We start from the raw sequence: 13531 nt of genomic DNA, 5'->3' as shown, positions 1-13531 counted from the left end.
TTTGGATGGCTCTTGTTCTCACTGCGAGAACTTGACCATGGCAACATTGGGGTCGCGGCTTTTCCTTTCATGCCCGGGCTGCCGTGAGTGTGGGGCTGGACTGGAACCCTCCATCCTCCCCTCAGCCCTCACGGCTAGACGATTGGTTCCTCGGGTCAGGGCGCTGCTCACAGCCACTCCAACCCCCCCCCCCCCCCGGTCACTTTCTTCCAGGAAGTGCATGACGAGCTGATGAAGTCGTGGAGGGCACCTTTACTGCCCGAAACCGATCTCCTCGCTAGTCTCACTACCCTCGACGGCGGGGTGGTCCACGGGTACATGGAGGTCCCCCAGCTGGACAAAGCAGTTGGGTGGGACCTGGTGGGATCGCCCGGCACTCCCCTCCAAGGCCTGTAGGACAACGTCGTCTCTGACGGCGAAATCCTACAGAGCCACCAGAAAGGCCGCCTCCGCCCTGCATGCCATGGCCCTCCTGCAAGTCCACCAGGCCAAGGCACTAAATGATCTGCACTTGGGTAGTACTGATCCTGATGTGCTGCAGGAACTGTACTCAGCAACTGACCTCGCCCTCCGGGCCACGAAGGTCAAAGCGCGGGCTCTCGGACAGGCGATGGCCACCCTCGTGGTCCAGGAACGACATCTGTGTCTGAACCTGGTCGAGATGCGGGACACCAACAAAGCCCGCTTTCTCAATGCCCCCGTCTCCCAGGTCGGCCTATTCGGCGACACCTTCGAGGACTTTGCACAGCAGTTTTCGCTCTTTAGTTTTTTAGAGCAAATGGGTAAGTGAAAATAATATTTGCTGTGGTCCCCCAAGGTGTATTAGAACCGCTTTAACCCCTCTCTTTTGGTAAACAGCAGCGCGAGTGCAGATTACAAACACTAGTTTTATCGCGTGGCTCAGGGATGTAATCTAATCATAAGTGCGAACTTTGATAAATTACTGCCACCATTAATTTGTACTTGAAAAAAATTAAACAAGTGCACATTCAATTTTCAGAGAAACAGCAAATCTGTAAATGTTAAGATAAAGCATTTAGGTTCAATGAAGTGGCACTAACCCATGTGTATTCTGCAGAGGCATTGGGATGTTTCTGAAGGTGTTCATTAAGGTTGCTGGTGTTTCCCCCTGGTGAATCTCTGTCGACATTCACGGCACATGGGTTTTCCAAGTCTCATCAGCCACAACCCAAAATAATTCAAAATCTCGCTATGGGAATTGTGTTGTGTAAAAAGTATCTCACTCTCCAAAGTTTTACTTAAATCTATATTAGATTGGGGGTCCAGCAAATATTCATATATGGGATTAATAAAAAAATATATATATTAAATCCTTAATCGAAAGCCTTAATATATTTTACATTTACAATATGAGCACACTGTATACTTAACAAAATTTACAAAATATACATTTTTAATTTTGGAAATTAAACTAGGCAGAATGACTTCCTCCCATTTTAAGATTATGAGCATAACCAATTACTCGGCCTGGCTAATATATCAGTCTATCGCTAATTTATATTTCCAAATGCTACAAAAATACATTCAATTCAATTAAATAATTGTACATTTAAATTAAAATTTCAGTTAATTACATTTATTATTTGAGATTTAAATACTTAATCACAAAGTATATCTCTCTTTTAGGAAAGGACAAATACATCTCTATTTCTGTAGCATGAAAATGGGGCCCATGATTTCAGAAAGGGCAAAAGCTCTTAAATGTATCTGGGCATGTTTAAGAAGTGCACTAAAGAAGTGCAACTCTGCCTTCTTACTGTCAGTGATTGGCTCCATGCAGAAGCCAAGAAGAGCATGCAGGAAATCCACAATATTGTTGAGTGAGTCCTTATTAACATATTCTTTCATGGTCTGCCGGAACTGCACTTTATCCAACTTGTACAGAGTGGTCAAACAGTTCTGAGCCTAAAAAAGGAGACAGAGAAGGGCAGAGCATCAAGTCATCTTCCAGTGATGGTGACAGAGCTACAATTATTAAAGTTACTACATGCAAATAAGCATAATATGAAATCCATAACAGCTATGGCAAACAGTTTGTTATGACTAATTCAAATGTGATCCCATTTTCATATTCTTGAAAAATAAATGTTGATTTACATTGCTGCATTGCATATTTTAAAATGTACTGATATATATTGACCTGTAGTCGCAGACGGTCTCCAGAGATTCCACGATGGCCTTCACCACAACCATATGCACAGCCAAGTGATTTTACAATTTTAATAAGCATGGTGAGAGCTAGCCTGTGAGTGCTGGGAGTAGTGTCTCCCTCCTGTGGACAATTTAAGAGTGGCAAATCTAACATACAGAATCCCCCCAAAAAAAGTTAAAGCTGTTATCCAACTATTACTCTCAAATTTTCCAACAGCAATATTATTTGGTTTACCTTTTTGTCTCTGCTGTTCTTTACATCATCTCTACTTCCACCATGACTCTCCCCTTCACCACCTTCATCACCTCCATTAGGTGCTCCTGTACCTCCAGTTGCCTCCCCCTGAGCTCCCCCAACACTTTGACTTGCTCCCTCTTTTTGACGCTCTGCTTCCTTGTCTTCAGGTTTGGAGGTTTTCTTAATCATACTGGGCACCACACCCAGCTGCAGGAGGCATTCGATTATGTTGAGTGCCACGTCGCAAATCCGAGAACTGATGTCATGTGTGAGCACGGAATACAGGGCACGTAGAACAGCCTTGAAATATAAGACTATATGAAAATCGAATTTTGCACAAAACTTTTGAAACAAAAATAATGGAATGTAATATTGTAATTGAATCACAATGATGAATACGTTAACACAGGGGTGTGTCCAGATTGGTGGCCCTGGCCACTTCTAAAATTTTATCAGCTATCCCAAAATTCTAAACTATGATTGGCCATTTAACATGTCAGAGGCAGGATGTAAATAAAAACGGAGCATCATTTCTGTATAGACACATAAATTAAAGTCTTGGTTACTATTGAACATTTCCACCATAATTGTCCAAGAAAAAAACATTGACCGTTTGTGACAACATGTTCCACTTAAACAGGCTTTTATACTGTATATAGGCTTGAAGATATGAAACACCAAATAATTCATGAAACAGTGAAAATGTAAAAGGTAGCATCCAAAATGATCCATCCATTATTTTCTGCCAACATATATTGTAATCAACATTCTTTTTACATTTATTGACTACAATATATGTAAACATATTTGACAACATGCCCTGACCTGACATTTATAAAAAACTCTTCTGTTAAATCTTTCTGTTAAAACCTACCAACATTGGGACTCGTGGTGATGCCATATGAGAAGCAGATGCGTGAGCCACGAGCTCTGCACAATTTGATAGTGTTTTAATTATTTTCATGTTATAATCCGGTGAGATTCGATACACCCAGTTACATATTAGCTCTTTGAGTTAAACATGGCAAAGAAGTCAAAATCCTCAGACTCTGGAGACATTAAAAGACACTTAAGTGCTCAAGCTGAAACCTCTGGCAGTCCTGTGATCTGGGGACTCAATTTGGAAAGTGCAACAGGAGCAGAAATCCAGCGTCAACTGTCCAACATCTTGGTGATGCTGACGAAGGTTGTTGCTGACTTGGAGGATCTCGCTGTAATACGTCGATTGATTACGCGATTTAAACAAAATTCTCTGAATTGGACACAAGAGTGGCAGATGTTGAGAAACAGATAGATTATCTGAAGTCATCGGAAAGGGAATTATCCGCTAATCTGCCCGCATCCAAAACAGTCTTGGAACACATATTGGAAAAATTGGAAGATCTCGAAAATAGGAATCGAAGGAACAATATTCGGATTGTTGGAATTCCTGAGCATGAAGAGGGCAGAGATATGGTGAAATTCCTGGATGAGCTCTTCCCGAGTCTGCTTAACATAACAGGCCATAAGATGGAACTGGAGATAGCTCAAGATCTAGGACTCGCAGATCTGCTGAAGGAGACAGGCCCGAATCAATTCTGGCCAGATTTCTGAGATCATAAGGTAAAGATCTCATGTTGCACCAGGGGAAGAGCAAAGGAAAACTTTCTTGGAAGAATCATAATATTTTCTTGTTCCCGGACTTTGCTAATTCAACAAGAGAGAAACACGATTGGTTCAAGGAATGTAAGAAACTCTTACATCAACGGAAGATCGCATTTGTATTGATGTTTCCGGACAAACTGAGAATAGACACCAAGGACGGTCGCAAAGCAGGCACTGGCTTTTATAGAATCTATGGGTGAGTAAACCAATGCGTGTTTCTCTTGTAAGTAGACTGTGTCGTTGTTCAGTGACTCGACTGTCTAAGGAAGCTGGGCAGCATTTTTGTTTCTTTTTGCGTTGCTCCGCCTAGCGGCTGGAGTTTGTTTTGTGGCATGACACTTCTCCTACAAGAAACGTTTGCATCGCTTTTACACTGAAGTTCACGACCAGATTGAGAATGCACACTAATATGGATAACCGCAAATATCTACATGCTCACAAAGAGGACGTCTTTTATAATGTTGATGGTGACATGGTGTATTTTTGTTTTACGTGGCCTCCGAGTGAATTTACACACTTGATCAACTGAGGAACCGGGATACCAGTTTTGTTTCTTTTTGTGCTGGTTTCGCCTAGCGGTTGGAGCTTGTTTTGTGGAATAACACTGCTTCTGGACTGTTGTTGGCTCGAGTTTGTTTTTGTGGAGTATTTTTAAGGGACATTAGAATGATTACGTAATCTTCCCTAATCATAAACAGCCGGCTCACTGATCATTTGGTTGTCTGTCCAAGGAAACTGAATGGCTTTATATAAGTTGGAATCTGTTTTGAGGAGGAACACACCTTCACATGTTCTTTGTGTTTATGCTGCTTGTTGGCTGGGGTCTGTTTTACAAAGTATTTTCTGTTATGTAACTTGTGCAATCAGATGGCAAAGTTGTCGTGGGGGCTCTCGTAGGCGTAAATGAACCTTTTGAGTTTAGAGGGATCGACACTGGTTGGCACTGTCGTAAATGGGGTTAATGCGTATGCTTTTTTTTTTTTTTTGTTATAATCCGTTGAGATTCGATACACCCAGTTACATATTAGCTCTTTGAGGTATAATCTTGTTTTTGACACAATTTACTTTTTTTATTATATCAATATATCAAATGTTAATATGAGTAGGTTACCTCTCTCACCATGGAATGTGAATGGGTTGGGGCACCCCATAAAAAGAAGGCAGGTTATTTATTTTCTTAAGCATAAGAAATATGATTTAGTGTTTCTTCATGAAACGCAACTTTCCCAGCAGGAAGCTCAAACATTTGGGAAGATATGGGATGGACATATTTTCTTTAGTGCTGGCTCAAGTTAAAGCAGGGGAGTCATTATACTGATAAACAAACATCTACAATTCAAATGTCTTAAACAGAGTAAAGATAAATTAGGAAGAGCCATTATTGTTTTAGGAGAAATTCAGGGGTAAAGGTTGATTTTGGCTAATATTTATGCACCTAATGCTGATGATCAGAGCTTTGCTTGCAAGCTGCTGGCACCCCTCATGATATAATATTGGGAGGAGACTTCAATCTTTTGATGGACTCAGTCCTTGATCATAGTGAAGCAAAAGTGTTTAAGCCCCCTAGAGCAACATAAAAGCTTCTCAGGATATGTAAAAATCTTGGTCTTGCAGATATCTGGTGACTTTTGAACCCATCTGGTATGGACTATAATTTATTTTTCATCAGTTCATAATGTTCACAATTAGTTCAGTTTTTTTTATAACTAAGTCCCTCATTTCATCTGTTATGGATTGCTCAATTGGAAACATCTTAGCCTCAGATCACACCATGGTGAGTTTAGAGATGTTGCCACATACAAAGAAAAATAAATCATATAGTAGGCGCTTTAATGGATCCCTTTCGCAAAATCCTGATTTCCGACAAATGCTAAAGACGAGGCAGAGCTGAAGCGGCGAATGTCGTCTGATGGCCTCAGAGAATTGACGTGATTGAAATACAGATATAATTCTGTTTTGTCTGTTTTGGTTGATCAGGGCAAGACAGTCATACTTAGAGTCTGGGGAAAAAGCAGGGAAGCTTTTGGCTAGATATATAAAGCAGAGAGAGTCTTTTTCTGGTGGTGAAATATTTACCTCAGCCATTATTAATATCAGATATTAATAATGCTTTTAAAGAATTCTAGCTTGATCTCTATTGTTCCACGTCTTCGTCTACTGATGAAGATATTAGAATCTTTGTGGAACCATTAGAACTCCCTAAATTGAGACAACTGAGCAAAAAAATTATCTTGATTCTGAGATAACCTTGGAGGAGCTTGACGAGGCAATTAAGGACTTGCCTACAGGCAAGGCTCCGGGGCCAGACTTTTTAGATCTTATGCTACAGAATTGGCTCCACTTTTGTTAGAAGTTTATATGGAATCATTAAAGAATGGAAAGCTTCCTCCAACCATGACACAAGCCCAGATCAGTCTGATTCTTCAGCAAGTGTAAGAGTTACAATTCAATTTCCCTGATCCAGGTAGATGTAAACATTTTGTCAAAAATAGATCTATACATATAGATCAGGTGTATATAACAGGTTTATTCAGGGCCATAGCTCTTCTGATAACATTAGGTGTTTCAGCAATATCATGTGGTCAGTAGCGAATGATCAGTCTCCGGTAGCTGCCATCTCACTTGATGCTGAAAAGGCATTTGATATGGTAGAATGGGATTATCTTTTTCAGATTTTGGAAATGTATGGGTTCAGGAGTACATTTATTGGTTGGATTAAGTTACTTTATAGACACCTTGTGGCAGCAGTACAAACAAATGTGATTCTAAATGAGAGCGCCCCCAAAGATGTTGCCCGGGGGGGTTGTGTGTGTGTGTGTGTGGTGGTGATTCTAAATGAGAACGTGTGTGCCGCCGCCTGAAATATTATTAAAAAAAATTGGATAGCATAGCAAAATCCTTCATTTGGAATGGCAAACGTCCCAGACTACATTTCAACAAATTACATAGGACAATTGACAAAGGTGGGCTATGCCTACCCAAGATCAACATCTCAGGTATTTGGCTCATTGCTCACTTCCACCTGAAAGAGCCCCTGCCTGGTTTTCTATTGAACAGGAAGTCCTTGCCCCTATTTCGCCATTGCAAAGCCTTTCTATCAAACTAACCGGAGAAGTTAAGTCACATCCCGTTATTTCACATGTGCACGTGATTTGGACAAGAGTGACCAGAGTATTTAATTCAGACATTTACTTCAATGTTGCCTCAAGCATCTGGCTGAACCCCAAATTATGTTTCAACAAGTCTTTCTGTTGGTCAGAGTGGATTATGTGGGGTGTTACTATACTTGGCGACCTGTATGAGAGTGGAGTATTAAAATCTTTTGAGAATTTGGGTCATCATTTTATGATTCCCAGATCTCAGTTTATAGGTATTTGCAGCTGTGCCACATGCTCTGTACTGTTTTTGGGAGTCTGCCCCAAAGGCGGCAGATGCTTTGGGAGAAGTGATTGCTGCTTTTGGAAAAGGTCATGAGGCATCAGTGTATTACTCCCTGTTAATTCAGAGTCTGGGAGACAGAGCTTCAACTTCTCTGAAGAGATAATGGGAGAAAGATTTGGACTTGGAGGAGGGAGTGTGGACTAGGATCCTAAAAAATCATCAAGTCTACATCTAGAGATGCAAGGGTGCATCTGATGCAATTTAAGATTTTGCATAGATTATATTGGACCCCCTCTAGATTGTATATGCTTGGTTTAAAAGACACACCCACCTGTTGGTGATGCCAGTTGGACGATGGAGATTTAATATATGCCTTCTGGTCTTGTTCGAGGATTCAGGAATTTTGTTTGCGAGATCCTGGGCACTCAGGTTATGTTCTGTCTCAGACTTTGTGTGTTGGGTGATGGGGCAGTTATTGATATAGCCAATGGGTATGTAAAGAGGTGGGTCCTCACTGGCATGACGTTCGGGAGTGTTATGATCCCTTGTTGTCTGCCCCGTGTTTTCTGTTTCACTCGTCACTGCTCACGTTCCAGGTCACGTTTTCTTTGTTGTCCGCCCCGTGTTTCACTGTCTTTGTATTAAAACTACATTTCCCATCTTTCCCGGCCCTCACTGCCAGCACAGTGTTATTGTCCGCACCTGTTTGTTATTTTGTTATCACCGTGTCTGTCAATCGTTATCGTTTCATGTTCGCTGTTAATGTTCACCCTGATGTTCCTTTGCCCTTCGTGGATGTTTTTCAAACTGAGTTCTTCTGATGTTATTTTGTGTTTGAGTTTGACTTTTTCCCATCGTGGACTTTTCGTTTGTTCCTGTGTTAGTTTATTTTGTTTGTTTAAACTTTTTAATAAAAACCTGCGTTTGGATCCAAACCTCCCGTCTGCCTTCTCCTGCATCCCACAATCATAACAGGGAGACAGATAATGTTGAGGGGATGAAAATTAATGAGCACTCCCTCTTTTTATGAATAGTGCACCACATTTTTCAATGTAGCATCATTTAAAGAGATGTCGTATAGACGGCTTGGGAATTCAGCTGCATATAACAGGAAATGAGGCAGGTTTTTGGTCTTTTTAGAGGGTACTCAGTTACAGGATGTGGAGAGAGACATTTTGTTTGGTTTTGGTATATATTTGTTCTTTTATATATATATATATATATATATATATATATATATATATATATATATATATATATATATATATATATATATACACTCACCTAAAGGATTATTAGGAACACCATACTAATACTGTGTTTGACCCCCTTTCGCCTTCAGAACTGCCTTAATTCTACGTGGCATTGATTCAACAAGGTGCTGAAAGCATTCTTTAGAAATGTTGGCCCATATTGATAGGATAGCATCTTGCAGGGCACGAAGCTCCCGTTCCACCACATCCCAAAGATGCTCTATTGGGTTGAGATCTGGTGACTGTGGGGGCCATTTTAGTTCAGTGAACTCATTGTCATGTTCAAGAAACCAATTTGATATGATTCGAGCTTTGTGACATGGTGCATTATCCTGCTGGAGTAGCCATCAGAGGATGGGTACATGGTGGCCATAAAGGGATGGACATGGTCAGAAACAATGCTCAGGTAGGCCGTGGCATTTAAACGATGCCCAATTGGCACTAAGGGGCCTAAAGTGTGCCAAGAAAACATCCCCCACACCATTACACCACCACCACCAGCCTGCACAGTGGTAACAAGGCATGATGGATCCATGTTCTCATTCTGTTTATGCCAAATTCTGACGCTACCATTTGAATGTCTCAACAGAAATCGAGACTCATCAGACCAGGCAACATTTTTCCAGTCTTCAACTGTCCAATTTTGGTGAGCTCTTGCAAATTGTAGCCTCTTTTTCCTATTTGTAGTGGAGATGAGTGGTACCCGGTGGGGTCTTCTGCTGTTGTAGCCCATCCGCCTCAAGGTTGTGCGTGTTGTGGCTTCACAAATGCTTTGCTGCATACCTCGTTTGTAACGAGTGGTCATTTCAGGCAAAGTTGCTCTTCTAGCAGCTTGAATCAGTCAGCCCATTCTCCTCTGACCTCTAGCATCAACAAGGCATTTTCGCCCACAGGACTGACGCATACTGGATGTTTTTCCCTTTTCACACCATTCTTTGTAAACCCTAGAAATGGTTGTGCGTGAAAATCCCAGTAACTGAGCAGATTGTGAAATACTCAGACCGGCCCGTCTGGCACCAACAACCATGCCACGCTCAAAATTGCTTAAATCACCTTTCTTTCCCATTCTGACATTCAGTTTGGAGTTCAGGAGATTGTCTTGACCAGGACCACACCCCTAAATGCATTGAAGCAACTGCCATGTGATTGGTTGATTAGATAATTGCATTAATGAGAAATTGAACAGGTGTTCCTAATAATCCTTTAGGTGAGTGTATATATATATATATATATATGTTTGTGTGATTACTTTCATTTTGTGTCTGACAACTGGATGTGTGTAGTGGGGGTGTTCAAGGGAAGGGATATACAGTTTATACATTCATTTTGTGTGTGTATGTTGTTTGTGTAATATTGTTTTTGTTTTTTCAAATCAATAAAAATGTTAATATCAAAAAACCTACTGCCATTTTATACTTGTCACTTATCTTAATGTGCTTGTGTGGCTTTATTGTGTTCATTTTACTTGACAGCTATATCAAAAATATGATAAAGAGAATATAGATTAAATGCAATTATAATTTGTAGGAATTAACTGTAGGAGTTTAAACTACAGTAGGTTTTTGTGCAACTGAACTTGTCTCAATACCTCATAGTTACTGATAGATATACTGTAGCTCCCTTTATGTAGCCCCAGACTCTACTGCACACTGCATGCATATCTATATTTTCAATAAAAAATATTTTTAACTGTGATAAATTAATGGAATAAAAAACAAAACAAAAGATGCAATGAAAGTGAATAGTGACTGAGACAATCAGTCTCTAACTCTGTTTAACAACTTTTGTGCTCCACGGAACTCGACAGGACGGTGAGTAAATTATTTGAATTTATGATGAATTTATTTAAATAAATAGTTCACCAAAAAAAGGAAAAACGTGAAAAATTTCTTTTTTATGCAAAACACAAACAAAGATATTTTAAAGAATGTCTGAGGTGTTTTTGTCCATACAATGTAAGTCAATGGGGTCCAAGATTTTCAAGCTCAAAAAAGGACATAAATGCATTCCATTCATGACGTGATGCATATGGAGAGCGCTGTAAACGAACCAGGCACAGTGTGTGCCAGGTTCATGATTTAAAATAGTTTTTTTATTGATAAAATCACAGGTTGAGTTTTTTTTTTGGGATACTTTTAAAACATACTGCTGTCACCAAAATGTTGCCAGTAAACACTATAATTGAAAAAGCAACGTCTTATTGGTGATCTCGTACCTGGCAAGCATGTGCAGCGTCAAAGCATCACTGTCTTGAAACCTCTATATACTTCATACAAAATTGAAAAACAAATGGGTGTGATGTCATTTAGAACAAAATCTGGCCTAAAAGAAGGTGTTTTTGTGTTTGATTCGGTGGTTCATAACAGCTCACCTGGGCAAACTTTAAGCAACACTTCTTACCGGCTGCTACACGCATTCTTACTGATATTGGTCAACATCATCGGCAGGTGTGACCTGGAGCTCCTCCTATTTTGAGGCAGACAGCTAATAGGTTTTTAATAGGCTAAAGAAAAAAAGCCTCTTTTACTGATCTCTTTGATAACACGTTTCAATATCACATTAGTTGATATTTTACATGTAGTCTTGTGCTCCTTTTTTGCCTTTAGGACGGATGTCAAGATTTATAGTGAATATGGGCCTGTTTTCCACCAAAAGCTATAGTATTGCTTCAGAAAACATGGATTAAATCACTTTAATCCAACAGATTACTTTTATTCTGGCTTTACTGTAAATGCTTTCTGAAGCTTGAAAGTTTTGGTCCCCATTGACTTGCATAGTATGGACAAAAACAAATACCTTTGTTTGTGTTCTGAAAAAGAAAGAAAGTCATACTAGTTTGAAAGCCATAAGGGAGAGTAAATAACTAGAAAATGTAAGTTTTGGTGAAATATTCCTTTAAAATTTTGTATGGCACATTTCAGCATGAATTGTCACAATGCTATTAAAAATTTACAAAATAGTAAAATAAAATGCTGAACAATGGAAATTCTGGACATTAAACAAATGTAAAACCTTTAAGTGTTGTCACAGACATTATTAGGAAGAGGCGGTTAGTTCCTATACATATGAATGGGAGAAATCGTAATGCTAAATATGGCGGCTGTAGGAATGGAATTCCCGCCATACAAAGCCAATCACCTTTTTGATAGTGACATCACCTTTCAGTTTACTCTAGAATGCACATGCGCATTAGCTGAACCAGCATGAATTTATTTTTTCCATGATTTGAGCAAAAGTACAATTTTTGTCACATTTTATTGCTAAATTTAAAAGTAATTTTTGACCTATAATTTTGGAAATGTAGTCCTTATTCAAGTAGATACACTAGGAGATGTACTTGTACAGAAAATTGCTGCCCAGAGGTGTTACAAATATGGCCGCTGAGTGACCTGACTTGCTTTAAAAATACTTTGGTGTAGGTGCTCATTTCACATGCAAAGAGGATATCAATCATAGCAAAGGGAGTTGGACAAACATGGAAATCTGTCACTCTATGACAGTAACCAATCCAGGTCCCTCTGCTACAGGCTATGCCCCTTACCGTCAGGTCCAGCATGCCATTCTTCAAAATAAAGTTGTTAGTGCCCTCGATGGTGTCTCTGTCCTCTAGGGATGAGTAGTTGATGCAAGAGTCAGTCAGACTTCGCGGAAGGTTGGAGCAGGCCAGTGGTTCACATTGCAACTCAGGGATGGGAATGGGGTTACACAGTTTCTTAATGTGCTCCGTGAAGAAATCAGTGTAGCCCACATTAAAGGAAGCCACAGTGGTGTTAAATGTAGCCATGGTGATGGTAGAGATCTGGGAATGAACTGAAAGAGGGCAAGACAGAAGGGGAAAAAGATGTGGAGTCTATCAATCCACATCTATCACTAATACAGGGATACAATTTTAAGTTTTAGGTCATTGTCATTTTTTTTTTTTTACATAAATAACAATAAATGATTATTCCTAATTACTTATGCTAATTCTTTTTTTTTTAAGAATTTCAGATTTAAAGGAATATTCCAGGTTCAATAAAAGTCGACAGCATTTGTGGCACAATGTTAAATACCTCAAAAATAAATTTAAACTTGTTTCTCCTTTTCAAAAAAAAAAAAGTGAGGCACTTACAATGAAAGTGAATGGGGCCAATTTTTGGATAGTTTAAACACAGAAATGTGAAGCTTATCATTTTATAAAAGCACTTACAATAATTATAAAACTCATGTGTTATTTGAGCCGTAAAGTTCTTTAAATCATAATTTTTTGTGGTCATCATGGCAACAAAGTTGTTAAATTGGATATAACTTTAAACAGAAAATGTTAGCAAGTTATTTTATCACACTAAAATTGTTAACACACATATTGTTTACATTTTGAGGCAATACTTTTGAAACAGTGAGTATTTTATTGTTTACAGATTGGTCCCATTTACTTCCATTGTAGGTGCCTCACTGTAACCCATATTTTTGCTTTTTTAAAGTGTCACAACACCCCCCTGTTTCAGCACAGTTGAGCTCTCACCACATTTTTAAAAGATGCAATCAAAGTGGGCATGATCAGCAGCGGAGAGAGGGGAGAAGGGGGAGTGAACCCAACAACTATCTGATTCAGTCACTTAGATTTATTTTAATAATGCATTTAACAACATCAAAGATTCTCATAATTGCTTTAACAGAATGCACAAATAAATTATACACTGTTTTGTAAGCTCACAATACATTACACACACTGGTCATTTATATCTGTAATTTAATACGCAAATAAATGCCAAGCCATGTACTCTGTATCGAAAATCTTTTAATGTTTTTACACTTTAATAACTTTAGAGACTTACTCCAAGACTATGATTTACAAATATAA

The 13531-nt window shown here is 39.3% G+C and overlaps 1 protein-coding gene across 1 annotated transcript in view; it reads right to left on the bottom strand.

The window, feature by feature from the left end:
* Window positions 1-13531, bottom strand: part of LOC127646294 (protein unc-80 homolog) — a 123486-nt gene that overhangs the window by 89360 nt on the left and 20595 nt on the right. The window contains exons 12-15 of the mRNA XM_052129823.1: window positions 12230-12498; window positions 2408-2710; window positions 2162-2293; window positions 1779-1926 (exon numbers count right to left, since the gene is read on the bottom strand). Of these exons, the coding sequence (XP_051985783.1) occupies window positions 1779-1926; window positions 2162-2293; window positions 2408-2710; window positions 12230-12498 (852 nt within the window). The remainder of the gene's footprint in view (window positions 1-1778; window positions 1927-2161; window positions 2294-2407; window positions 2711-12229; window positions 12499-13531) is intronic.

This window comes from Xyrauchen texanus, chromosome 7 (assembly GCF_025860055.1).
Source record: "Xyrauchen texanus isolate HMW12.3.18 chromosome 7, RBS_HiC_50CHRs, whole genome shotgun sequence".
Taxonomy (NCBI): domain Eukaryota; kingdom Metazoa; phylum Chordata; class Actinopteri; order Cypriniformes; family Catostomidae; genus Xyrauchen; species Xyrauchen texanus.
This window is presented reverse-complemented; position numbering and strand designations above follow the sequence as displayed.